Raw genomic sequence first — 27,749 nt, forward strand, 5'->3', positions numbered from 1 at the left:
TGTGTGTGTGTGTGTGTGTGTGTGTGTGTGTGTGTGTGTGTGTGTGTGTGTGTGTGTGTGTGTGTGTGTGTGTGTGTGTGTGTGTCCAAGTCTCCTCCAAAAGTCCAAAACCATGAAACCAACTCAAGTATGCCTTGCCTCAGAACAGGTCAGTTTCTGTATAATAAAGCTTCATACCTACGAATCGCTGTATGTTCCCATATACATCGCAATGGTTAAAAATGCCAGTGTCTTTATTTGCCTTTATTTAATTTCCGCAAACTCGGAAAACATGACTGAGAAACAATCCGCTTCTGATAAGAAGTCTTCCTCAAAATAAAATTTCATTCCACCCCACACTCGACTCCTCCTTCCCCACTCCTCCTCCTCTCATCCTTCCCCACTCCACCTCCTCTCCTCCTTCCCCACTCACTCCTCATCCTCCTCTCCTCACTCCTTCCCCCCTCACTCCTCCTCCTCCTCCTCCCCCCCTCACTCCTCCTCCCCTCACTCCTCATCTCCTCCCCCCCCCTCATTTCTCCTCTCCCTTCCCCCTCACTCCTCTCCCTTCCCCTCACTCCTCTCCTTCCCGTTACCGTACCCCCCCCCTCTCATTTTCTGGGGGTGTGCTGTGCCAGCCACTGTTGCAAAGGCCCTCACTAGCGAGCTAGTACTCATTTTACCTACCTCGGACAGATGACAGGCTGAGTCGACCTGCCTGGTGTTAATTCAACGGCACAACAGCGGCTTGAACTCAAGACCCCAGGATCTTAAGCCAGCCACCTTAACTATTAAGCCAACACCAGGCATCCAGAAAGAGGAATTCTTGTATATCAAGTCAGAAACAGAAAAAACGAGAACATTCAGTCAGACACAAACATGCACAGACTTATGCTTTTGTGCATGCACTTTTTATGTATATGTGGCTTTATTATTTTTAAACCACCTGAATTGAAGATGTGGAAGTACTCGAGACTGATACAGCTTGTGAACCGTGCAGCACTGAGGTTGAAGACAGGACATCTGTGAGAGCCGGTGAATGAAGCTGTCGGCCTAGGGTTCCTGAAGAACTCTCCACTGCTTCATTCAAACACAGGGGGTGACTCTTACCACTTCGGCGTTTTCCAGCACCTGCTCCAGAAAACATCAAAAATAACACCCAAATTGCAATCAGGTGTTGAAGGAGTCACAGGAAAAAATCATGGCACCAAAACTACTGCATGCATATGCTAATAACTTGACAGTACAATGGATGACAGAATAAACATGACTTTTACTTTGTGGGTTTGCAAACATTGAAAGATTTAATAAAATTGAGGATACTGTTTTCAAAGTTAAGTTAAGTTAAATGTCAAGTTAAGTTAAAAGTCCAGTTAAGTTAAAAGTCCAGTTAAGTTAAAAGTCCAGTTAAGTTAAAAGTCCAGTTAACTTCAAAGTCCAGTTAAGTTCAAAGTTCAGTTAAGTTCAAAGTTCAGTTAAGTTCAAAGTTCAGTTAAGTTCAAAGTTCAGTTAAGTTCAAAGTTCAGTTAAGTTCAAAGTTCAGTTAAGTTCAAAGTTCAGTTAAGTTCAATGTTCAGTTAGGTTCAAAGTTCAGTTAGGTTCAAAGTTCAGTTAGGTTCAAAGTTCAGTTAGGTTCAAAGTTCAGTTAGGTTCAAAGTTCAGTTAGGTTCAAAGTTCAGTTAGGTTCAAAGTTCAGTTAGGTTCAAAGTTCAGTTAGGTTCAAAGTTCAGTTAATTTCAAAGTTCAGTTAAGTTCAAAGTTCAGTTAAGTTCAAAGTTCAGTTAAGGTCAAAGTTAAGCTACCCCTCCCCTCCCCTGTCCTGTACCCGATGCTCCATCCCTCCCTCTTCCATAACGGTATGGACCTCAAACATCCAAGGCTTTCGCTCAAACCTGATTGATCTCTCCATACAGGTTGCTTCTGACAAACCAGACGTAATCCGCTCAACACAACACAATCTCTGATTCCTTAATATCTCTCTCCGGTTACTCCCTCCTCCGGTATGATAGACCTGAGCCTCATCCTGGTGGTGGGGTTGCTATCTTTATCAAAAACTCTTTTCCTCACTATCCTAGCACTGCCCTCTCTCCACTCCACCCCCAGGAGTACCTATGACTACGGCTTCTTCTCCGCTCCCACCTTTTGTTCATATATGTTCTGTACCGTCCTCCAAACAGTGATGACTCCATTTACATCTCCCTGTCTGACAACATGGACCAACTTATATGTACTCATCCCAACTCTCTCTTCCTCATATGTGGCGACTTTAACTGTCATCATGCCAGCTGGCTGGGTGTGGGTTCCTCTCACACCAGCCATGGAACCTCAGCAAAGGACTTCTGCGACTAACTGGGACTGACACAATCTGTAAATTTCCCGACCTGGATCTCAGTCAATGGAGTATCTTCTCTCCGAGACCTGGTTTTGACTAACTTCCCTGCAAATGTCTGCTGCTCTTCTTCTGCTCCAATAGGTTCTTCTGATCAATTCCTTGTGAAAGTGGTCATCTCTCTGGCAATTCTCAGAGTGCCTCCTCAGTGCCGACGAGTCTGGCATCTCACTCAGGCTGACTGGCACGGTCTTCAAGCAGCCATCAATCATCTGGACTTGTCTCCCACCTCTACTGCCTCTGACATCAACTCTTCCTGGGAATTCTTCCAAAGTAAACTGCTCTCGCTCATGCACAGATTTATCCCATCTCGTCTTCAGTTGTGATACCCTTCCTCGCGTCCATGGTACACTGAAGGTTGTGGTGAGGCAGTTGCCATGAAGCAACTTGCCTTCACCTCATGGAAGGCTAATCAACTGAGGGTAATCTCATTTCCTTTCACAAAGCTCAGAACAAGCATGTGTCTCCCCTCAGGAGAGCCAGGAAACAATATCTCTCTACTCTCAAAACTGAACTCTCAAACCTGTCTCCCTCCTCCAAATCCTGGTGGCATCTGGTCAAATATGTTTCTGTGTTTGTTCCCCTTCCATCCTCTCCCTTACCTCAAACGGCTACACAGCTGACTCCGCACGTGAAAAAGCTCAATGCCTCAACTCTGTGTTTGCCTCAAAATCTTGTGTCCCAAAGCAGTCTCTCTGTGTACCCACCGTACCCAGCTGCTCCTGGACTCGGTGTCCTTCTCTCCTGACAAGGTGGAGAAGTCTCTGTCAATCCTCAACACTGATTCTGCAACTGGACTAGACGGCATCAGCCCACGGGCCCTAAAATCCTGCTCTGCCGCTCGATCTCACCCTTTCTGTGTTCTCTTCACCCTCTCTTTTGCTCAAGGTCATCTGCCATCTGCATGGAAATCAGCCAACATTACCGCTTTACACAAAAAGGTGCAAAAACAGATCCGTGCAACTACAGACCAATCAGCCTGCTCCCAATAATCAGCAAGGTCATGGAATCAATCATCGCTTCTGACATCAAATCCTTCCTCTTCTCCAAAGGCTTGATCTCGGATCATCAATTTGGATTCAGACCATGTCATTATACTCTGGACATGCTGCTTCTGCTGTCTCAACAATGGATGGAGGTCCTCAATGCCAAACAGGAAATCAGAGCTGTCTCCCTTGACATATCACGTGCCTTCAATACGGTCTGGCACCCAGCTCTGCTCACCAAACTCTCCTCCGAGGGTATCCATGGAAATCTCCACGCATCGCTTGCGGACTTCCTCTCTGGTCGTAGTCAACATGTGGCCCTGAATGGTTTTCTCTCATCTCCACTTCCTATTCAGGCTGGACTTCCCCAAAGCAGTGTTCTGGGCCCTGTGCTTTTTCTGGTCTTCATCAATGATCTCTCCGACTCTTTGGAAAATCCTCTGTCTTTGCTGATGACTCCACTCTCTGCCGCTCCATACCCCATCCCTCAGATCGGCAGTCTGCAGCCTCCTCACTCTCTGCAGACATGGACAAAATCACAGACTGGTCAAACAAGTGGAACATGTCTTTCAATCCTGACAAATCTCACACTCTTACTACATCTCTCCGAAAAGACCGACTGAACAACCCTCCAATCTTCGTTCTCAACAATCCTCTTCAATAAGTTCTGTCACTCAAGCTTTTGGGCCTCACGATCAGCCATGATCTTTCCTGGGGAAAACCACATTTCCAAGCTGGCCTCCAAAGCCAAAATTACACACCAAAGCAAAAAAGCCAAAAATTACAAAATCACACAAAATAAAATTTTAGCTCTTACACAAGCCTCGATCTTCCATACAAAAAAGAAAAAAAAAAAAAAAAAGCCAGTCACCGACTGCGCATCCTCCGTCGTGCGAAGTTCTTCCTTGGCACGCCACATACAAAGCTTGCATCTGCAGCTTGATGCAATACTGCTCTCCCCTCTGGGCTGGTGCTCCTGCCTCACACCTAGCTTGGCTTCATGCTGTCGAAACCAAAGCTTTCAGGGTCTTTGGAATCTCCTGCGATGAAGCTGATTCTGAGGGCCTTTCACTCTCTCACCGCAGGCAGGTAGGTGGTCTTTCTGTCTTCTACAGGCTCCTCTCTGGCGTAGCTCCCCCAGCTCTGTCTGTGCTGTGTCCCCCAAATATTCCTGCAGGAAGCACAAGAACTGCCAGCAACCCTCTTCTGGTGAAACTGGCAAAATCAAGACTCTCTGCTCACCTTCACTCTTTTATTCCTCTTTTTTCCCCACCTCTGGAACAAACCCACACACTCTCTTCAATCTCACTCCTCCCTCCAGGTCTTTATAACAGCTGTTCACCACCATCCCTCATCTTCCCCCATTCAAAACCTTGATCTTTTCTACCCCCGTCAATACACACCAAATCCACCTCTTTCATTCTCCGACTTCATTCCTGAAAATCCTGGTAGTGTCAATTTGTTTTATACCGTGTACTCCCTTGTGGTGAAATCCCCAAAGACATTTGCCATTAAAAAATACAACTAGAAAGCATCTGAAAACGCAAAGCTCATGTCCATTTGTATTCACTCATCTTCTTCTTCTTCTTCTCCCATATGCTCAAAACGAAAACATTTTAAAAAAATACAAAAGGAAAATTGATGATTTTATGCCGCGTTGACGTTTGAGCTTTACATAAAAAAAAAAAAACTTCTCGCTTTTGATTGGTGAACCAATTCTGTGACCCAATATGCATATTCTTAAAATTTCAGGTCAAATGGACTAAAATTGACGAGTATATGCAACCTTGACCTTTGGATCTAAAAAAAAAAAAGTCGGCTTCCAGCTTTTGATTGGTGAACCAATTATGTGACCCAACATGCAAATTCTTAAATTTCAGGTCAATCGGGTGAAAATTGGTGATTTTATGCAATCATGACCTTTGACCTTTTGATATAAAAAAAAAATAACGGCTTCTAACTTTTGATTATTGAGCCAATTCAGTGACCCAATATGTATATTCTTAAAATTTCAGATGGGATGAAAATTTGCGATTTTATGTGATGCTGACCGTTAACCTTTTGACCAAATTGTTAATTTGCCTTCTCCATATTCTCATAATAAAGCTTTGTTGAAAATTTGATGACAATAGCTCCAATGGTAAAAAGGTTCCTTGCCGGAAAGACACACACAGACAGACACAGACACAGACAGACAGACAGACAGACAGACACAGACACGGTTACAAAACCCGTCTCCTGCATGAAATAAAATCATTTTTCTGTGAACATGATATCTCAAAAGTTTTGGACGGATTTGGACAAAACTTGGTGAACAGGTTGTGTGGATGATAAGGACGGATTGATTAGATTTTGGTGGATATCCGAATCCGGATACGAGAATATTTTAATTCTTCAAGTGATTCTTCACCATTAATTGATCGGGACAAAAACGATATTTAGAATATTTCAAAAAGTTGTGGATGACTTGTGACAAAACTAGGTGGATAAGCTGAGTAACTAACAAGAACAAGCTGATCAGATTTTGGTTCAGGTCCGGATCCATATCCGACCTGTCAGTGGGATACAAAATGTAAACCGTTCACAGCTTGGAGGAGGTATGCTCTTCTACCGAGTGCCATTCCAGCTAGTTACCCTCGCTAGAGGAGAGGGTATTGCATTTGAGTCCGTTTGTTTGTCACTTGCCAGAATAAATTCTGGCAAGTAACAAAAAATAGATTCCAGCAACTATGTTGGTTGGTTTGTCTGTCTGTCTGTCTGTCTCTGTCTGTCTGCTTGCAGTACTACGTCTACATCATTGCACATAGCATCACCATACTTTGCACACATATTTGCCTTGCCCGAGAACAGACTGTGCCCAATGTTTAATTCTCTAGGCCCAAAGGCAAGCTCAAGGTCACCAAAAACGTGAAAATCATGACCGCAGCGTAAAGTCGGGGTGAGGCGGAGTGATACAGCGGAAGGATCCGACGGTTTAAATGAAGCCGCGATGAGGCGCATTTTCATGGGGACCTTCATCTTGATTTCGTTACCTCCGCCACCAAAGGTGGATGGAGGTTATGTTTTCACCCCTGTCTGTTTGTCCGTTTGTTACTTGCCGGAATAGATTCCAGCAAGTATGTTGGTTGGTTGGTTTGTTGCTTGCCGGAATAGATTCGCCGGAATAGATTTTGGGTGGTGAGGGGGCTTGAAGCCAGATTTTAATGTTACAGCCGCGATGTTGGTGCTCGCTGTCACTGCGATGCGAAGCGAAAGATGCCACAGAGCTGTCACATTCACAATCGCTATGTCGTATGTACTCCCGATAAGTGTTTCCTTCATTGTAAAAACTACCAAGTCAACAGTTAAAAGGATTTTGAGCCGACAGGTGTTACGGCCTTGGCAATATCGATGGAGACAGCGATCTGTTAGCTTATACAACGCCCAAATAGCAATGTAGAACTCTCATGTAGAGATTAAACCCACGTCGTTTGAACTTTGGCAGAGGTCATTATTTACTTTTAATGATGTTTATATACGAATCTCCGGTCTTGCCGGCGAGGTTACGCTTTTTCGCAGCTGTCCACACGCTCCACGCTATTGAAGTTAAGTAATTGTTCCCGTTTGTATTTTCATCCAAACTGTATTTATTTTATGGTGTGTGTACCTATAGTGGGTCCCTAGGAAAATTATCGGTGTAAATCTTTCATACCTGTATTGAAAATCGTGACAATTCGTGTCGTGTCTTTTGAGGCCTTGTACCGTGTCCTACCTTGAGGCTTTGTTTTTCTCTCAGCGGTCCGTCAATTGTGCTCGAATAACTTTCGTTCTCTGTTTTTCCCAGACTTTTCACCCCTTAGCCTACTTCCTTGTTTAAAATCTCAACTCAAAAAAAACAAAAAAACAAACAAAAAAACATTTCCTTCTCTGTTCTTATTCATTGTTCTTATTTGTTTGTTCGTTCTTCGACCACGTGTTTCTCCCCCATTTCCCCAGATAGTTTTCACTGTTAAACTTTAAAATGTTTAAACTTTCCCCTGAAGTACTGTATTCTGTCATATATCATAACACCTTTTTCTTCTTCTTCTTTGAAAGGATGCTTTCGACTTGCTCACCAAATCTATTCATCCCCAAAAAAAATCCATCTCTTACAGTGCGCCTCTTTCATACATTCCCTGAACTCTCCTGCACTCCACCCCCCCCCCCCCCCCCCGTCAGCGTCCTTAAACGTATTTTTAACTCGAAGGTCACAAGAAACTCATTTTGCAATAAATGTTCGTTTCCCATAAATCGTACACTTTCCAAAATCCAATCTAACCCCTCCCCTCCTCGACTCCCCCCACCCCTCCCCTCCAAGCCTTCCCCATCACCCATCCCTTTCAAATCTTCCCCTTTGCCCCTCCCCTCCAGAACCTCCCCATCACCCAACCCTTTCAAATCTCCCCCCTTGCAACTTCCCTCCTAAACTCCCCCCACACCCCTTCCCTCCTAAACTCCCCCCTCCCCTCATAAACTCCCCCCTTGCCTCTCCCCTTCAAATCTCCCCACCCTCATTCCTTCTCCATTTCTCCCCTCTCAACCCTCCTCCTCAAAGCGTCCTCCCCGCTTCTCCCCCCTTCCAACTCTCACCTCCATCTCCCCCAACCTTCTGCCTCGCTCTTCCACCTCCTCAAATAAGACCTCATTGTGCCTCGCCCAATCACCATCAAACCTTTTGTCCGCCCCATCCTTCCCTTTCTCCGAGCTATTCTGAAATCTCTGACACACCTTCAACAGCTCTCCCTACCTCTTCCTCCTCTTTCACATCTTACCCTAACCCTCCTCCCCCCTGTTCTGTATCTGATGCTCCCCCTTCCTCTTCATTAACAGTATGGACCTCAACCATCCGGGGCCTTCGTTCAAACTTAACTGATCTCTCCATACAGGTTGCTTCTGACAAACCAGACGTGATCTGCTTAACAGAAACTTTGCTCCTTCATGATCTCTGATTCCTTAGTATCTCTACTGGGTTACTCCCTCCTCCGGTATGATAGACCTGAGCCTCGTCCTGGATCTTTATCAAAAACTCTCTTTCTCAGTCGCCCTGCACTGCCCTCTCTCCACCTCACCCCCAGGAATACCTCTGGCTACGGCTTCCCCTTCGCTCCCACCTCTTGTTCATATGTGTGTTGTACCGTCCACCAAATAGTGATGACTCCATCTACATCTCGCTGTCTGATAATATGGACCAACTTCTATCTACTCATCCCAACTCTCTCTTCCTCATATGTGGTGATTTCAATTGTGGCTGGGTGTGGGGAACTCTCTCACCAGCCATGGCACCTCAGCAAAGGACTTCGGCGACTCATTGTGACCGACACAATCTGTCAATTTCCCGACCCGGATCTCAGTCAATGGAGCATCTTCTCTTCTGGACTTGGTTATGACTAACTTCCCTGAAAATGTCTGCTGCTCTTCTTCTGCTCCAATCGGCTCATCTGATCATGTGCTTGTTAAAGTGGACATCTCTCTGACCATTCTCAGGGAGCCTCCTCAGCGTCGACGAGTGTGGCATTTCACTCAGGCCGACTGGCACGGTCTTCAAGCAGCCATCAATCATCTGGACTGGTCTCCCATCTCCACCACCTCTGACATCAACTCATCCTGGGAATTCTTCCAAAGTAAATTGCTCTCTCTCTCTCTCTTGCACAGATTTATCCCATCTCGTCTTCAGTTGTCATACCCTTCCTCTCGTCCATGGTACACGGAAACTTGTGGTGAGGCTGTTGCCCAGAAACAACTTGCCTTCGTCTCCTGGAAAGCAAATCCAATGGAAGGAAATGTCATTTCCTTTCACAAAGCCCGAAACAAGTGTGTGTCCACCCTCAGGAGAGCCAGGAAACAATATCTCTCCGTTCTCAAGACCGAACTCTCTTATCTGTCTCCCTCTTCCAAATCCTGGTGGCGTCTGGTCAAATCTGTTTCTGGTGTTTGTTCTCCCTCCATCCCCTCCATTACCTCAAACGGCTACACAGCTGACTCCGCACGTGAAAAAGCTGAATGCCTCAACTCTGTGTTTGCCTCCAAATCTTGTGTCCCAAACCCATCCCTCTCTGTACCCACCTTACCCAGCTGCTCCTGGACTCTGTATCCTTTCCTCCTGACAAGGTGGAAAAGTTTCTGTCAACCCTCGACTCTGATTCTGATTCTGCAACTGAACCTGACGGCATCAGCCCACGGGTCCTAAAATCCTGTTCTTCCGCTCTTTCACTCCCTCTCTCTGTTCTCTTCACCCTCTCTTTTGCTCAAGGTCATCTGCCATCTGCTTGGAAATCAGCCAACATCACCGCTTTACAAAAAAAAGGTGAAAAAACAGATCCCAGCACCTACAGACCACCAATCAGCCTATTCCCAATTATCAGCAAAGTCATGGAATCCATCATTGCTTCGGATATCAAATTTTCCTCTTCTTCAATGGCTTGATCTCTGATCATCAATTTGGTTCAGACCAGGTCACTCTACTCTGGACATGCTGCATCTGCTGTCTCAACAATGGATGGAGGTCCTCAATGCCAAACAGGAAATTAGAGCTGTCTCCCTCGACATATCACGTGCCTTTGATACGGTCTGGCAGCCCGCTCTGCTCACCAATCTCTCCTCCTTTGGTATCCATGGAAATCTCCACACATGGCTGGCGGACTTCCTCTCTAGTCGTAGTCCACGTGTGGCCCTGAATGGGTTTCTCTCATCTCCTCTTCCTGTTCAGGCTGGAGTTCCCCAAGGCAGTGTTCTGGGCCCTGTGCTTTTTCTGGTCTTCATCAATGATCTATCCGACTCTCTTGAAAATCCTCTCTATCTCTTTGCTGATGACTCTACTTTCTGCCGCTCCATTCATCATCCCTCAGATCGGCAGTCTGCAGCCTCCTCACTCTCTGCAGACCTGGACAAAATCACAGACTGGGCAAACAAGTGGAACATGTCTTTCAATCCTGACAAATCTCACACTCTTACGATGTCTCTACGAAAAGACCGACTGGACAACCCTCCCATCCACTTTCTGAATAATCCTCTCCAAGAAGTTCTGTCACTCAAGCTTTTGGGTCTCACTATCTGCCATGACCTTTCCTGGGAAAACCACATTTCAAATCTGGCCTCCAAAGCCAGTCGCCGACTGGGCATCCTCCGTCGTGCGAAGTCCTTCCTTGGCACACCTGAGCTCCTCACCACACACAAGGCTTTCATCCGCAGCTCAATGGAATACTGCTCTCCCCTCTGGGCTGGTGCTCCTGCCTCACACCTAGCTCGTCTTCACGCTGTTGAAACCAAAGCAATCAGAATCATTGGAATCTCCCGTGATGAAGCTACCTCCGAGGGCCTTTCACTTACTCACCGCAGGCAGGTTGGTGGTCTTTCTGTCTTCTACCGACTCCTCTCCGGCCTTACTCCTCCAGCTCTCTCTGGGCTCTGTCCCCCAAATATTCCTACAGGTCGCACAAGATCTGCCTGCAACCCTCATGGTTAAACTGCCAAAATCAAGACTCTCTGCTCACCTTCACTCCTTCATTCCTCTTTTCTCCCGCCTCTGGAACAAACTCCCTCACTCTCTTCAATCCCACTCCTCCCTCCAGGTCTTTAAAACAGCTGTTCACCACCATCTCTTATCTTCCCCCATCCAAAACCTTAATCTTTTCTACCCCCGCTAATTTCACCCCAAATCCACTTTTTTGAAATACCAACTTCTTTCATGGAAGTCCTTGGTGTCCTTGTGTTTATACTTCACCCACCCCCCCCCCCCCTTCCCACGCCGCCTCCCCCCAAGCCCTCTCCCTCCCACACATACCCGATATCCCTGCTCTCAAATGTTGTGTTTATGTGCTTCCCCTTCTCTCCCCATCTTGTCTACCGCTCCCCTTTTTTATATACTTTGTTTGTTTGTCTGTTTGATTTGTTTGTGTGATAAATGTTAGCTCTTTCACGAGCTTCGATTATGTAGACAAAAAAAAAAAAAAAAAAATCAAGGAGAAGATAAATTGTTTTGGGTCGTCCTTTCCGCATATCTCGTGGGATTGTAAGTTGGAGAGACGACCGTGATGGTGGGGAGTGGGTTGGCATTCTCTCAAGCACGGATTCAACCCATGTCCTTCTGTATTAATATTTTGATCCAAAATGGCCGATAAAGAAAAAGTACATTCCGGCAAGTCCTTGATCTCTGACCGATTTTTCATTCTTGTTTGTCTGTCTGTTTGTCCGCACAGAATAAATATGATTTTCTCTGCAACCGGTGGTCCGATTGACAGGAAAATTTGCAACGCCACCTGTATAATTTTTTAATTATAATTATGACGTCATATGTCACATGGTTCGGCCGCCATCTTGGAAAAACCGAAAAACTTTGCACCTCCACATCTCGGAAAGCGCTGAATAGAAAAAAATTGAGACATGGTTCATTGTAAAGAACTCCATGGGGAATAAAATACGTTAACGACATCATAGATGCCTCCATTATGACATCATAATTCGACAAGTACAAAACTTTGTCAGATCAAGATCGAATTTCTTGAGCGTCATGTAGGCATAAATTGGTGTTGAACAAGCGTTACGCCTAGGTCCCCCGTCGGTGAAGTGATGTGAGTTGACAAAGTGGAAGACGCAGAAAACATGCTACGATATTATATTTCACTCACAAGGGTCAGACATACATGGAGGCGGCCATCTTGGATTTTGACGTGGCGACCCAATTTTCAATAGCGTTCTTCCTTATGCCTAGATACACCCACACACCAGATTATAAGTTGGTACTTCGCTTATTTTGCAAGATATTCCGCTCACAAGGTTCAGACATACATGGAGGTGGCCATCTTGGATTTTGACGTGGCGACCCAATTTTCAATAGCGTTCTTCCTTATGCCTAGATACACCCAAACACCAGATTAGAAGTTGGTACTTTGCTTATTTTCCAAGATATTTCACTCACAAGGTTCAGACATATATATGGTGGCAGCCATCTTGGAGTTTGACGTGGCGACCCAATTTACAATAGCGGTCTTCCTTATGCCGAGATACACCCACACACCAAATTAGAAGTTGGTACTTCGCTTATTTTTCAAGATATTCATCTCACAAGGTTCAGACATACATGGCGGCGTCCATCTTGGATTTTGACGTGGCGACCCAATTTTAAACAGCGTTCTTCCTTGTGCCTAGATACAGCCACACACCAGATTAGAAGTTGGTACTTCGCTTATTTTTCGAGATATTTCGCTCACAAATTCAGACATATATATGGTGGCGGCCATCTTGGATTTTGACGTAGCGACCCAATTTTCAAAAGCGTTCTTCCTTATGCCGAGATACACCCACATACCAAATTAGAAGTTGGTACTTCGCTTATTTTTCAAGATATTCATCTCACAAGGTTCAGACATACATGGCATCAGACATACATGGCGGCGGCCATCTTGGATTTTGACGTGGGTTGCATCCACACACCAAATTCGAATGCGGTCCTTCGCTTACGGACGCACGCACACACGCACGCACGGACGGACGGACGGACACACGGACGGAGGGGAAAACCATAGTCCCCCTTTCGCTCCGCTGTGCGAAGGGGGACCAAAAAAAAAATGACGTCATCGGTCACGTGTTTCGGCCGCCATCTTGGAAAAACCGAAAAAACCTTGCACCTCTATATCTCCGAAAGCGCTGAATAGAAAAAAATTGAGACGTGGCTCATTGTGCAGAACTCCCCATGCGGAATAAAATATGTTAATGATGACGTAATAGGTGCCTCCATTATGACGTCATAATTGGACAAGTACAAAACATCTGATCAAGATGAAATTCCTTGATCGGCATGTCGGCATAATTTGGTGGAGGAAAAAAATATATAATGATGTCATCGGTCACGTGGTTCGGCCGCCATATTTGTTTTAACACAAAAGCCTTAAAAACCACTGAAAACATCCTGGCGAGGGTCTGCAATCTCTGATTGCTCTTTCTTGTTTCAATTGTGATATGTTTACTTTTGGCTACCGCCCATCCAGACATATAGCGACTTGAGTAATTGATTCTTACACGAATTGATATTGATACTAATTGAAAACCTAAAGTTCATCAATCTGGGAGAGGGTAAATTGAACGTGATATACAAGTGGTGTAAACTGTAAAAGGCGCCAAGGGTGGTGTATTTTTTTTTTTTTTTTTTTTTTCCAGAGGATTTTGGCTGTGTGTTTTTATCATCTGTGCCCACATATCCTAAATACATCAACTGCGGAATAAGGGGTAGAATTTTATTTGACCGGCTCCTCTCATGTTCTCACAGAAAGTGCTCTTGCAGAAGCACCATCATCTCTAGTTGTTTTGATGCGCTTTCATAAGAAACACCGCCTCTTGAATTTCACTTGCCCCTCCTTCCCCATGGGATACTCCGGCTGGCTACAGGAATCTGCACACTTTATTTTCTCTATGCCCAGAACTGAACCACCATTTTCCCATAGACCTTTGGTTTTAGCTCTTGTGGTTTTTAATATCGCGGTATTTTCCAGGAACATACATACCCCCTTCGTTATTCAAAGGTTCACTGTACAAAGTTTATTATAAATAAAAAATTTTTTTAACGTTAAACAATGAGCCCGCAATTGCATTTTTGGTATTTGGCCTCGGTGGGACCAAAAAGGATACTGCTTCCACATCTTCCTGCCATTCGTGATCAAAACTACCAGTTTAGTGAATTTCTGCACAACCGTTTAGGATGAGGTCATGTGACAGTCAGACGGAGTAGATTACAATATCCCCGTTTTTTTGGTCCCCCCCCCCCCCCGAAGTGTGGGGATAACCATCAATTATCAAGTTATTCCATCCAGAGGGGTTCAGGAGTGCATAAAAGTCAACAAATAAAAGACATCTCAAATTACATATACGATAGTCTGACGATCCAGACACTCAGTAAACATGGAAACCCAAAGATACACAGAAACATCTCAGGTGTGTACAATTGCTTTTTTGTTATGTTTTCTTTTTTAGAATATCACAGACTCACCAAGGTGGAGGTGGCCAGAGCGCCGCCTTTTACGCATGTGCATGATTCCCTCTTCCTCTGCTTCAGAGAAGAGCAACGGAGAGGCTCCTTGCCGAGGGCTGTCCAAGCAAAGAGCCTGCTCCTTGTCTAAGGCTACCTTTGACCAGCTGCATTCTGCATAGATATTTCAAGGAAAAAAATGAAATGCAACAATATTTGTTTTGCATTATGAAATTAACTTGGAAAGTTTTGTGAGAGTTGGTTAAAAAAGAGCCAGGCTACACACGACCTTGGTAGATAAAACGTACATAAATGAAATTGATCGATTTGACAGCAAATTATTTGACATTAAGAATTACAACAACAACAACAACAACAACAACAACAACAACAGGCATTTTGAGGCCATTTTCCCTGCAAGAGCGGGGGTTAGCCTTGCGGTCCCCATGACAATCTTCTAAATTTTGCCCTATTTTCTGCATCTCCCCTTGTTCACCCCCTTGCCCACATTGCTTCTTCGACAATCTTTAGCCAAGTCTTTCTCGGTCTTCCCCGTCCTCTACTTCCTTCTACATTCATTTACATCACTCTTCTCAGCCAGTCACTTTCATCCTTCCTCAACACATGACCAAACCATCTCAAACTGTTTCTCTTCACAGCATCCACCACAGGCTCTATTCCCATCATCTTTCGCAATTCATCATTTGTCTTCCTCTCTCTCAACGATACTCCACACATCCACCAAACCATTTGCATTTCCACCCTTTCCATCCTTTCCATCCTTCGTTCATTACCCATGTCTCGCTCCCATAAATCATAACACTTCTCACACATGCAGCATACACCTTTCCCTTCAGCTTCAACGACACTCCCTCCTCATCAGCACGCCACTCAGTTCCCGAAACTTCTTCCATGCACATCTCACTCTAGCAACCGTTGCCATTAAGACATTAAGACAACAGACATTAAGAATTACAAAAATGATGAAAAATTATGCAAGATGATGATCAAACTTGTGCTCAACTGTACCAGATTAGCCCACACCTGTCAGTATCATGCAAAAACAACTTACTTGTGGATGAAATTCCAAGGTCTAGCTTGTGGCGCAACTTGCGGTCGAACGGACTGCCCACTTGCACTGGCCACTGCTTACCCAAGAGTTTACGTGCTGCCAAGCCTTTAGTTCTGTGCAATCCTCTATGTTGAACCTCAGCCTTGCGCAGCAGTGCTTCCAAATGTATATGCAAGGGGATTTCTAACAAAAGAAGAAAGGTGGGGGAAAAGCATGCCTTGAACAAAATCTATCAATTATACACTTCCTTTGAGGCGATAATCATATAATTTCCTTATCTAGAAACACGCCAAATACAGTAGTTAATGCAACTCACAATCCAATTAACTATAACCATCACCTCCACCATCAAGATGATGCATAATCATAAATAGCAACACTAAAAAATAAACTAGAAAGAAAATGCAAAGCCGGTCCATGTCCGTTTGTATTCTATAATCTTCTTCTACTTCTTCTGTATGCTCAAAATAACAAAAACAGTTTTTCTTTTTAAGTGAAAATTGATTTTATACACCCATGACCTTTGAGCTTACAACATAAAAAATAATCAGCTTCTAGATTTTGATTGGTGAACCAATTATATGACCAATATGCAAATCTCACTACAATTCACCAAATGTCCGTCGATCTGTCTGTCTGTCTCTGTCTGTTCGAAGGTACCGTAAAAACTGCTGAACCGATCGCAACTATATTTTGGGTGGATAATCCTGGGATCTCCAGGAGTAAAATAGGCTATTTAGTTTTCCCAATTTCAGCTTTGGTCTCAAGCATTCTCAGGTTTGGACTCACGCATAACATTCGCGTTCGCATAACGTTCATTGTTCTCATTGCAACGATGTTGCTTTCCCGGGTACCGCACAAACGGCTGCACCGATCGCTGCACAGCTGCATCGATCGAACTCGGTGACCTCGGACAAAGACCTTTTATAAGGACATGGGTTGAATTCCTGCTTGAGAGAATTCTAACCCATTTCAACTGAAGGAAACACGTATTGGGAGTACATACGACATAGCGATTGTGAACACGATTATCAATAACGATTCACGATCATCACGATCATAGTGTATCGATCACTGTGGGACATTTGGTGAATTATAGTAAGATACTGTTTAGATTTTGATGATTTGCGTGCGATATGATTTAACGGATGTTTATATGAATCGTTTAAAATAAAATAAAAAGTCTTCAATTTCTGATACGAGCAACGGTACCCACCATATGGGCGGGGCTTCAATTGGGAGGCCGAAATGAAAAGGCAAAATATCAGAAATTGAAGGCTTTTTTTTCTTTTAAACAATTTATATAAACATCCGTTAAATCTCGACCGGTGCAGCCGTTTGTGCGGCACCCGGGAAAATAACGTCATGCGGGAGCAATTATAAGCAGGATGTGGCAGTGTGGGAGTCCACGTTTCTGATCGTCCTTCATGCCGAAGTAGCCCACCACTTCTCCAAGCATTCCGCTCTTCAGATCCGCCATGACAGATTTAAGCTTGATACTGAAGACGCGTGCAGTTAGTACTCCCGATGTCGTATGTACTCCTGATATACAACAACAACACAACATGCATTTTAAGGCCATTTTCCCTGCTAGAGCAGGGGTTAGCCTTGTGGTCCCCATGACAATCTTCTCCATCTTGCCCTATTTTCTGCATCTCTCCTTGTTAACCCCCTTGCCCGCATTTCTTCTTCCACCATCTTTAGCCAAGTCTTTCTCGGTCTTCCCCGTCCTCTACTTCCTTCTACATTCATTTCCATCACTCTTCTCAACCAGTCACTTTCATAATTCCTCAACACATGACCAAACCATCTCAACCTGTTTCTCTTCACAGCATCCATCACAGGCTCTATTCCCATCATCTTTCGCAATTCATCATTTGTCTTCCTCTCTCTCAACGATACTCCGCACATCCATCGAACCATTCGCATTTCCACCCTTTCCAACCATCGTTGCTGCTCTACGTTCATTACCCATGTCTCGCTCCCATAAATTATAACACTTCTCACACATGCAGCATACACCTTTCCCTACAGCTTCAACGACACTCCCCTCCTCATCAGCACGCCACTCAGTTCCCGAAACTTCTTCCATGCACATCTCACTCCAGCAACCGTTGCCGAGTCTGATCCACCTTCTACATTCAGCATGTCTCCGAGGTCGCAAAATGTTTTCACACCTTCCAGCTTCACGCCGTCTCCAAGATCCAACTCAACATTTCCTCCATCTGCAGCTCCCTCTGTGCACACCTTACATTTGAATGTAGCTGCCACACTGGTTAATGACCCTCTCACACCACTACATTTTTGATGAACCCACTCAGCGCACATTGTACATTGAATGGAGTTCACTCCGACACCCTTCCTGCACACAGCACACGGCCACTTCCCAGTTCTTTCCACCTCACCACATGCTTTACCACTTGCCATCACCTTCGCCTTTCCGATATTCACCTTCAGACCTTTTGTCTCCATACATTCCTTCCACTTGTTCATCCTCTGCTTCAGTCCATCCATACTTTCCGCAATCAACACCAGATCATCTGCATACAACAACTCCCACGGTAAACCCTCCTTTACGTTCTGAGCCAGCACCTCCATCACAGCTACAAATAGTAGTGGATTTAGTACCGACCCCTGATGCACTCCCACCTTCACCTCAAACTCAGCACTGTTCCCGTCCGTCGTCCTTACAGCTGTGCGCGCTCTTTTGTACATTGCCATCACTACTCTGATCAACCATTCCTCCACTCCTAACTTCCTCATTGACCATGTCAATACTTTGCGTGGAACCCTATCGAATGCTTTCTCCAGATCAACAAACCCAAGAAACAACTTCTTCCTCTTCTCCATGTATTTCTCCTGCAACTGCCTCACAATAAAAAGCGTGTGTCGTTCCTCTTCCTGGCATAAATCCAAACTGCATTTCGTCGATCTTCACTTTGTTCCTTATCCTCCTCTCTAACACCCTTTCCAATACCTTCATTCCATACTCCAATAACTTTATCGCTCGGTACGAGCCACACTCTTTCGGGTCACCTTTCCCCTTGTATAGAGGGACGAGGGTACTCAGTTCCCAATCCACTGGAATGCGGCCTTCTTTCACCACCAGATTACAGATCTCTGTCATTCTCTTCACACCCCAACTTCCTGCTGCCTTCAACATATCTCCCTCAACTCCCATCGGCCCTCCCGCTTTTCTACTCTTCATTGCTTTTATCGCTTCCTCAACTTCCTTCTCAGTTACCTTCTCTGCCAGTCCTAAAACTGGGTTACTCTCTACGTTGCCATACAATTCATTCTCTGTATTCAACAGCATTTCCATATATCTTTTCCATCTTCCTTTAATTCCATCTGGGTCCACAACGATTTGTGCCACTTCATCCTTCAAGCAACTCACCCCCATCACATCACACCTCTCTTTCTCCACACCTTCATTCTCGGTTGGTACTTCACCCGTCGAGCTCTCCTCGCACCTTTCACCCTTATGTCGCAGACAACCAAGTGGTGCTGTGAAACAGCCTCCTCCCCCGGGATCACCTTTGTGTCCCGGAGGTGCCCCCTATCTCGCCTACGCACCATCAGGTAGTCAACGGTTGTCGTCGACCCACCTGACGTGTTTGTAACAAGCTTATTATCCTCTTTCTGGAACTGAGTATTACAAATCAACAAATCAGCTCCATCAGCAAACTCCAAAATCCTTTCACCTTCTCTATTTCTCACACCATATCCGTAACCCCCATGAACTCCCTCAAAACCATCCATACTCCTTCCCACATGTCCATTTAGGTCTCCTCCTACCACAACAACTTCCTCATCTTTCACGTTTTCCATCTGTTTCTCTATCGCACACCAGAACTTGTCCTTCTCTTCATCGCTCCGACCAACCTGCGGAGCATATCCCGAGATGACGTTCACCAAGAGCTTTCCAATCATCATTTTCACCATCATCAACCTGTCACTCACTCTTGTCACACTCACCACTGTCTGCAAACTCCTCAGAAAACAGGACACCAACACCATTCACGCCCTCCAGGCACCCTTGCCACACAAACTTGTATTTCTGTCCCTGCCTACCCTTCACCATTCTCACACCACTTCCCTTCCATCTAGTCTCTTGCACACAACATACGTCCACTCTTCTTCTGACCAATACTTCCACCACTTCTCCTGATTTCCCTGTCATTGTCCCTACATTCCATGTCCCAAACCTCAGAAACCGATCTCCACTTCGGGCTGTACCCTGCCCATATGTAGTTGTAATTGTCATGGTACTCTTTTTGAGGCACTGTTTTTATTTTCCCGATATGTGTTTCGTTAATTGTAAAAACTACCAAGTCAACAGTTAAAAGGATTTTGAGCCAATAGGTGTTACGGCCTCGGCAAGATCGATGGAGACAGCGATATGTTAGCGTATTCACCGCCCAAATAGCTATGTGGAATTCTCTCATGTAGAGATTAAACTCATGTCATTTGAACTTTGGCCGAGGTCATTATTTACTTTTTATGATGTTTATATATGAATCAAAAAGAAGATAATTGGTTTTGGGTCGTCCTTTCCGCATATCTCGCGGGATTGTAAGTTGGAGAGACGGCCGTGATGGCGGTGAGGGGGTTGGAATTCTCTCAAGCAGGGATTCAACCCGTGTCCTTATAAAAGGTCTTTGTCCGAGGTCACCGAGTCCGATGGGTGCAGCCGTTTGTGCGGCACCCGGGAAAACAACATCGTCACAATGAGAACATCATCACAATGAACGTTATGTGAACGCGAATGTTATGCGGGCGTCCAAACCTGAGAATGCTGGAGACGTAAGCTGAAATTGGGAAAACTAAATAGCCTATTTTACTCCGGGAGATCCCAGGATTATCCACCCAAAATATCGTTGCGATCGGTTCAGCAGTTTTTACGGTACCCTCGAACGGACAGACATTTGGTGAATTATAGTAAGATTTTACCTTTTCATTTGGGCCTCCCAATTGAAGCCCCACCCATAGGGCGGGTACCATTGCTAGTTCATAAAATTTCAGATCAATCGCACTAAAAATTAAGACAATGTGATGCTGACCTTTGACCAAATTATTATGTTACCTTCTCTGTATTATCATAATAAATAAAAGGTATCTTACTATAATTCACCAAATGTCCGTTCGTTTGGCTGTCTGTCTGTCTTTCTGTCTGTCTGTCCGTTCGAAGGTACCGTAAAAACTGCTGACCCGATCGCAACGATATTTTGGGTGGGTAATCCTGGGATCTCCAGTAGTAAAATAGGCTATTTAGTTTTCCCAATTTCAGCTTTGGTCTCCAGCATTCTCAGGTTTGGACTCCCGCATAACATTCGCGTTCGCATAACGTTCATTGTGACGATGTTTTCATTGCGACGTTGTTGTTTTCCCGGGTGCCGCACAAACGGCTGCACCGATCGAACTCGGTGACCTTGGACAAAGACCTTTTATAAGGACACTGGTTGAATCCCTGCTTGAGAGAATTCTAACCCATTTCAGCTGAAGGAAACACGTATCGGGAGTACATACGACATAGCGATTGTGAACACGATTATCGATCACGATTCACGATCATCATGATCAAAGTGTATCGATCACTTTGGGTCATTTGGTGAATTATAGTAAGATACTGTTTAGATTTTGATGATTTGTGTGTGATATGATTTAACGGATGTTTATATGAATCGTTAAAAATAAAAAAGCTTTCAATTTCTGATATTTTGCCTTTTCATTTGGGCTTCCCAATTGAAGCCCCGCCCATAGGGCGGGTACCGTTGCTAGTGGTGAAAATTTGATGACAATAGCTCAACTAGTACAAAAGTTACAGGGCGCGCGCGCAAGCGGATCACGTTTGTGAAGTTTCGCGTTGATTGGATAAGGTTCGTTTTTCTATTCAAGATTGCTGCCAAACCACGTGACCAATGACATCATCATTTTCAAACTATATGCAAAAGTGCTGTGAGATGCTATTTGTAAAATTTTGCATCGATAGGGTGACCGGTTTCAGAGATATAATTATTTAATATTTTCCTTCAATCCAATATGGCTACCAAACCATGTGACCTATGATGTCATACATTTAATATTTCAATACAAATGGGTCATGGATAATGTGAATGCAATTTCAAATTTTTAGGATAAGGAATTCGATCAAAACATTTTTGTGTGGTATACCACTTCACCGATGATGTCATCATTATCATGGTTTTGTTCCCCATTGGGAGTACTTGACAATGTGCCAAGTTTCAAATTTTTCCATTCAGCGGTTTCCGAGAATTTTTTTTAAATTATTTGCATTTAATACAAGATGGCTGCCATTCCACGTGACCGAAAACATCACAATTATCATAAAAACATTCTGTATGGGTGTCACACCTACCCTGAAAGTTTAGTCACAATCGGGCATGTGGTTTATTTATTTATTTATATATTTTGTATGCAAGATCGAGGCTTGTGTAAGAGCTAACATTGATCACAAAAAGACAAACCGACACATAAAACATATGATAAAGGGAGAGGGAGACAAGATGGAGAGCAGGGACATCGGGAGATATGTGGGAGGGAAAGGGCTTGGGGGGTGGCGGCATGGGAAGGTGGGGAGGGGGTTGAGGTAAAAAAAAAACATGGACGCTGCTCGGGCTTCCAGGAAAGAAGTCGGTATTTCAGAAAAGTAGACATGGGGTGAATTAAAAGGGGTAGAAAAGATAAAGGTTTTGGATGGGGGAAGAAAAGAGATGGGATACGCAGGGATTACACAGGGGTACGGTGTACCTATCCTAGATTGTGGTGAAAAGCTGTTTTTAAAGACATGGAGGGAGGAGTGGGATTGAATAGAGTGAGGGAGTTTGTTCCAAAGGTCGGAGAAAAGAGGAACGAAAGAGTGAAGGTGAATAGAGAGTCTTGATTTTGCAGGTTCAACCAGAAGTTATTTCCCAAAAAAAAAAAACATTCTATCTGTTACAGTCATTCCTTTCTGGTGTTGGCTTAGCGGTTAAGGTGCCGGCTTGGGATCCTAGGATCCTGGGTTTGAATCCCGGTCGATCGCTGAATTAATGCCAGGGGGGGTTGACTCAGCCTGTCATCCTTACGAGGTCGGCAAATTGAGTACCAGTTCACTGGTAATTCCCTGTGTGTTGCAAGAGGCGACTAACGGGGTTGGCGGCAGGAAGGGCATCCGGCCCTAAACCATTGCTTCAAAAAGGGGACCACGGTGCCCGAAAAAGGCCAACCCCCGTTCTGCGGGGAAAAATGGCCTCTAAAGGCGGTTCTACAGTCATTCCTTTCTACATTCTCTAAATTCACCTTCATTCCCACCCCTCCTCTATCGTTTTCAAACAGATCTCTGACTTGAAAATCACAATTAACCCTGTTTGTTAAAAATGTTCGTTTTTCATGAATCATACACTTTCGAAACTCCCTCCTCATCCCTCCCCTCCGAAACTCCCCCCTCAACGCTCTCCTCTAAATCTCCCCTTCAAAACTTCCTCCTCATCCCTCCTCCTCAAAGCTGCCACCTCCCCACTTCCTCTCCCTTCCATCACATACCTACACTGCCTCCAACCTTCGACTTTGCTCTGCCCCCCCCCCCCTCCACTACCCTCAAACAACACCTCACTGTGCCTCTTCCCATCACCATCAAACCATTTGACCTCCTCATCCTTCCCCCTCTCTTAACCCTTCTGCAATCTCCGACACACTATCAAAAGCTCTCCCTACCTCCCCCTCTCACCCCTCATTTTACCCTACCCCTCCTCTGTCCTGTACCGATGCTCCCCCTCCCTCTTCCTTAATGGTATGGACAAAAACATCAGGGGCCTTCGCTCAAACCTGATTGATCTCTCCATTCTGGTTGCTACTGACAAACCAGACATAATCTGCTGAACAGAACTTTCCTCCTTCAAGATGTCTCCGATTCCTTAATATCTCTCCCGGGCTACTCCCTCCTGCGGTATGATGAACCTGAGCCTCGTCCTGGTGGTGGGGTTGCCATCTTTATCAAAAACTCTCTTCCTCACTCTCCTTGCACTGCTCTCTCTCCACCCCACCCCCAGGAGTACCTCTGGATACGGCTTCCTCTCCACTCCCACCTTTTGTTCATGTGTTCTGCACCATCCTCCAAACAGTGATGACTTCATTTACGTCTCCCTGTCTGACAACATGGAACATCTTCTATCCACTCATTCCAACTCTCTCTTTCCTCATCTCATATGTGGCGACTTAAACTGTCATCATGCCAGCTGGCTGGGTGTGGGTTCCTCTCACACCAGACATGGCACCTCAGCAAAGGACTTCTGCGACTCACTGGAACTGACACAATCTGTCAATTTCCCGACCCGGATCTCAGTCAACGGAGCATCTTCTCTTCCAGACTTGATTATGGCAAACTTCCCTGCAAATGTCTGCTGCTCTTCCTCTGCTCCATTCGGTTCTTCTGATCATTTCCTTGTTAAAGTGGACATCTCCCCGGCCATTCTCAGAGAGCCCCCTCAGCGCCAACGAGTCTGGCATTTCACACAGGCTGACTGGTATGGTTTTCAAGCACCCATCAATCATCTGGACAGGTCTCCAATCTTTACTGCCTCTGACATCAATTCATCCTGGGAATTCTTCCAAAGTAAACTGCTCTCTCTCTCTCTCATGCACAGATTTATCCCATCTCGTCTTCATTTGCCGTACCCTTCCTCCCGTCAATGGTACACTGAAGCTTGTGGTGAGGCAGTTGCCATGAAGCAACTTGCCTTCACCTCATGGAAGGCTAATCCAACTGAAGGTAATCTCAGTTCCTTTCACAAAGCTTGGAACAAGTGTGTGTCTACCCTCAGGAGAGCCAGGAAACAATATCTCTCTGCTCTCTAGACTGAACTCTCAAACCCGTCTCCCTCCTCCAAATCCTGGTGGCGTCTGGTCAAATCTGTTTCTGGTGTTTGTTCCCCTCCATCCCCTCCATTACCTCAAACGGCTACACAGCTAACACACCACGTGAAAAAGCCGAATGCCTGAACTATGTGTTTGCCTCAAAATCTTGTATCCCGAACCAATCTCTCTCTGTACCCAGCTTTCCCAGTCAAACCCAGCTGCTCCTGGACTCTGTGTCCTTCTCTCCCGACAAGGTGGAGAAGTTTCTGTCAAACCTCGACTGATTCTGCAACTGGACCAGACATCATTAGCCCACGGGTCCTAAAATCCTGCTTTGCCATTCCATCTCACCCTCTCTCTGTTCTCTTCATCCTCTCTTTTGTCCAAGGTCGTCTGCCATCAGCTTGGAAATCAGCCAACATTACGGCTTTACACAAAAAAGGTGCAAAAACAGATCACAGACTGGTAAAACAAGTGGCTCATGTCTTTCAATCCTGACAAATCTCACTCTCACAATGTCTCTCCGAAAAGAGCGAATGGACAACCCTCCCAACAACTTTCTCAACAATCCTCTCCAAGATGTTCTGTCACTCAAGCTTTTGGGTCTCACTATCTGCCATGATCTTTCCTGGGAAAACCACATTTCCAAGCTAGCCTCCAAAGCCAATCGCCGACTGGGCATCCTCCGTCATGCGAAGTCCTTCCTTGGCACACCCGAGCTCCTCACCACTTGCAAGGCTTTTATCCGCAGCTGAATGGAATACTGTTCTCCCCTCTGTACAAGTGCTCCCGCCTCACAACTAGCTCGGCTTCACGCTGTTGAAACCAAAGCTTTCAGAATCATTGGAATCTCCCGCGATGAAGCTAACTCCGAGGGCCTTTCACTCACTCACCGCAGGCAGGTTGGTGGTCTTTGTCTTCTACCGACTCCTCTCCGGCCTTGCCCCCCCAGCTCTCTGTGCTCTGTCCGCCAAATATTCCTACTGGAAGTCCTTGCAGTGTCCATGTTTTATATACCTATCCTCCCCCCCCCCCCCCCCCCCAAGCCCTTTCCCTCCCACAGATCTCTCGATGTCCCTGCTCTCAAATGTTGTGTTTGTGTCCTTCCACCTCTCTCCCCATCTTGTCTCCCGCTCCCCTTTATATGTTTTATGTGTCAGTTTGTCTTTTGTGATCAATGTTAGCTCTCACACGAGCCTCAATCTTGTATACAAAAAAAAAAGAAGAAGAAAAAAAGTGCTGGTCTCACAAACAAGCATCTTGTGCGACCTGTAGGAATATTTGGGGGACAGAGCACAGAGAGCTGGGGGAGCAAGAGCAGAGAGCTGGGGGAGCAAGAGCAGAGAGCAGTCGGTAGAAGACAGAAAGACTACCAACCTGTCTGCGGTGAGCAAGTGAAAGGCCCTTGGACTTAGCTTCATCGCGGGAGATTCCAATGATTCTGAAAGCTTTGGTTTCAACAGCATGAAGATGAGCTAGATGTGAGGTTGGAGCACCGGCTCAGAGGGGAGAACAGTATTCCATTGGGCTGCGGATGAAAGCCTTGTGTGTGGTGAGGAGCTCAGGTGTGCCAAGGAAGGACTTCGCACGACGGAGGATGCCCAGTCGGCGACTGGCTTTGGAGTTCAGCTTGGAAATGTGGTTTTCCCAGGAAAGATCATGGGAGATAGTGAGACCCAAAAGCTTGAGTGACAAAACTTCTTGGAGAGGATTGTTGAGAAAGTACAGTCACGTGAAAAAGTATACACCCCATGTAAAGTTTTGACTTTTTCAACATATTTCAACATACAGCTATTTGATCTTCATTTCAACAATATTGATAGATAAAGGTGATATAATAGAACAAATATCATGAAACATTTACATTTTGTAGTCCATTGTATAATTTAAATAAACATAAATGCAAATTTCGCATGTGGATAAAGTAAGTACACCCCTACATTTATCATTACTTCAAACACCTAAAAGTAGAATCAGGTGCACCAGCTCAGGTGCAAATGATTAGAACATCGTTAGAGAGGATCTTGGAGTAACCTGTCTTATTTAAACCTCAGACATTTAGTTTGGTTTGCTCTTTGTTGTTGAAGTGTGCGGCGTCACCATGCCGAGATCAAAAGAGCTGTCTGAGGCCTTCAGAAAGAAGGTTTCCGATGCCTACGAGTCTGGGAAGGGATTTAAAAAGATCTCCAAACAATTTGAAATCAATCATTCGACTGTCCGGAAGATCATCTACAAGTGGAGAAGATTCCAAACAACTGCCAACTTGTTCAGGCCAGGCCACCCCAGCAAGTTCAGCCCGAGAGCAGACCGCATGATGCTGAAAGAAGTCTCCAAGAACCCCAGAATGTCATCACGGGACCTACAGGTAGCTCTTGCCACTGTTGATGTCAAAGTGGACGAGTACCATGAGAAAGAGGCTGCACAAATTTGATCTACATGGGAGGTGTGGCAGGAGAAAACATATGCTGTCCAGAAAGAACATCAGGGCAAGACTAAAGTTTGCCAAAGAACACCTAGGCAAAGACGCGCACTTCTGGAACAATGTGCTCTGGCCAGATGAGTCAAAGGTCGAGCTATTTGGCCACAGTACCAGAAGACATGTATGGCAAAAACCAAAGACAGCACTTGACTTCAAGAATCTGATAACAACTGTAAAGCATGGTGGTGGAAATATTATGGTTTGGGGCAGCTTTGCTGCATCAGGGCCTGCGCAGCTCACCATCATAGAATCCACTATGAATTCCTCATTGTACCAGAGGGTGCTTGAGGATAATGTGGTCATCTTTCGGAGAGTTGAAGCTCAACCGAAGGTGGACCTTGCAACATGACAATTACCCTAAACATACCAGTAAATCCACCAAGGAATGGCTGAAAAGAAAGAAATGGAGGGTTCTGGAATGGCCAAGTCAAAGCCCGGATCTATATCCCATCGAGATGTTGTGGGGGAATTTGAAACGAGCTGTGCATGCAAGAAACCCCTCAAACATCGCACAGCTGAAAGAATTCTGCATAGAGGAGTGGTCAAAAATTTCTCCCAATCGATGTCAGAGACTGATAGACAGTTATAAGAAACGCCTACTTGAGGTTGTTTCTGCCAAAGGGCAGAAACATAAACATAAATGTTTCATGATATTTCTTATATTATATCACTTTTATCTATCAATATTGTTGAAATGAAGATCAAATTGCTGTATGTTGAAATATGTTGAAAAAGTCAAAACTTTACATGGGGTGTACTTACTTTTTCATGTGTCTATAGATGGGGGGGTTGTCCAGTCAGTCTTTTTGGAGACATAGTAAGAGTGTGAGATTTGTCAGGATTGAAAAACATGTTCCACTTGTTTTACCAGTATGTAATTTTGTCCAGGTCTGCAGAGAGTGAGGAGGCTGCAGACTGCCGATCTGAGGGATGAGGAGTGGAGTCATCAGCAAAGAGATAGAGAAGATTTTTCAGAGCATCAGAGAGATGATTGATGAAGACCAGAAAAAGCA

The 27,749-nt window shown here is 45.1% G+C and overlaps 1 protein-coding gene across 6 annotated transcripts in view; it reads right to left on the minus strand.

The window, feature by feature from the left end:
- The window catches only part of LOC137428973 (KAT8 regulatory NSL complex subunit 1), a 241,691-nt gene that overhangs the window by 49,643 nt on the left and 164,299 nt on the right, over positions 1-27,749 (minus strand). For all 6 annotated transcript variants that reach the window (XM_078780889.1, XM_068118907.2, XM_068118909.2 and 3 more), the window contains 3 exons: positions 15,402-15,584; positions 14,351-14,503; positions 926-1,110 (listed from right to left, as the gene is read on the minus strand). In XM_078780889.1, coding sequence (XP_078637015.1) covers positions 926-1,110; positions 14,351-14,503; positions 15,402-15,584 — 521 coding nt within the window. The remainder of the gene's footprint in view (positions 1-925; positions 1,111-14,350; positions 14,504-15,401; positions 15,585-27,749) is intronic.

Source organism: Myxine glutinosa, chromosome 6, assembly GCF_964187855.1.
Source record: "Myxine glutinosa chromosome 6, kmMyxGlut1.1, whole genome shotgun sequence".
Classification (NCBI taxonomy): domain Eukaryota; kingdom Metazoa; phylum Chordata; class Myxini; order Myxiniformes; family Myxinidae; genus Myxine; species Myxine glutinosa.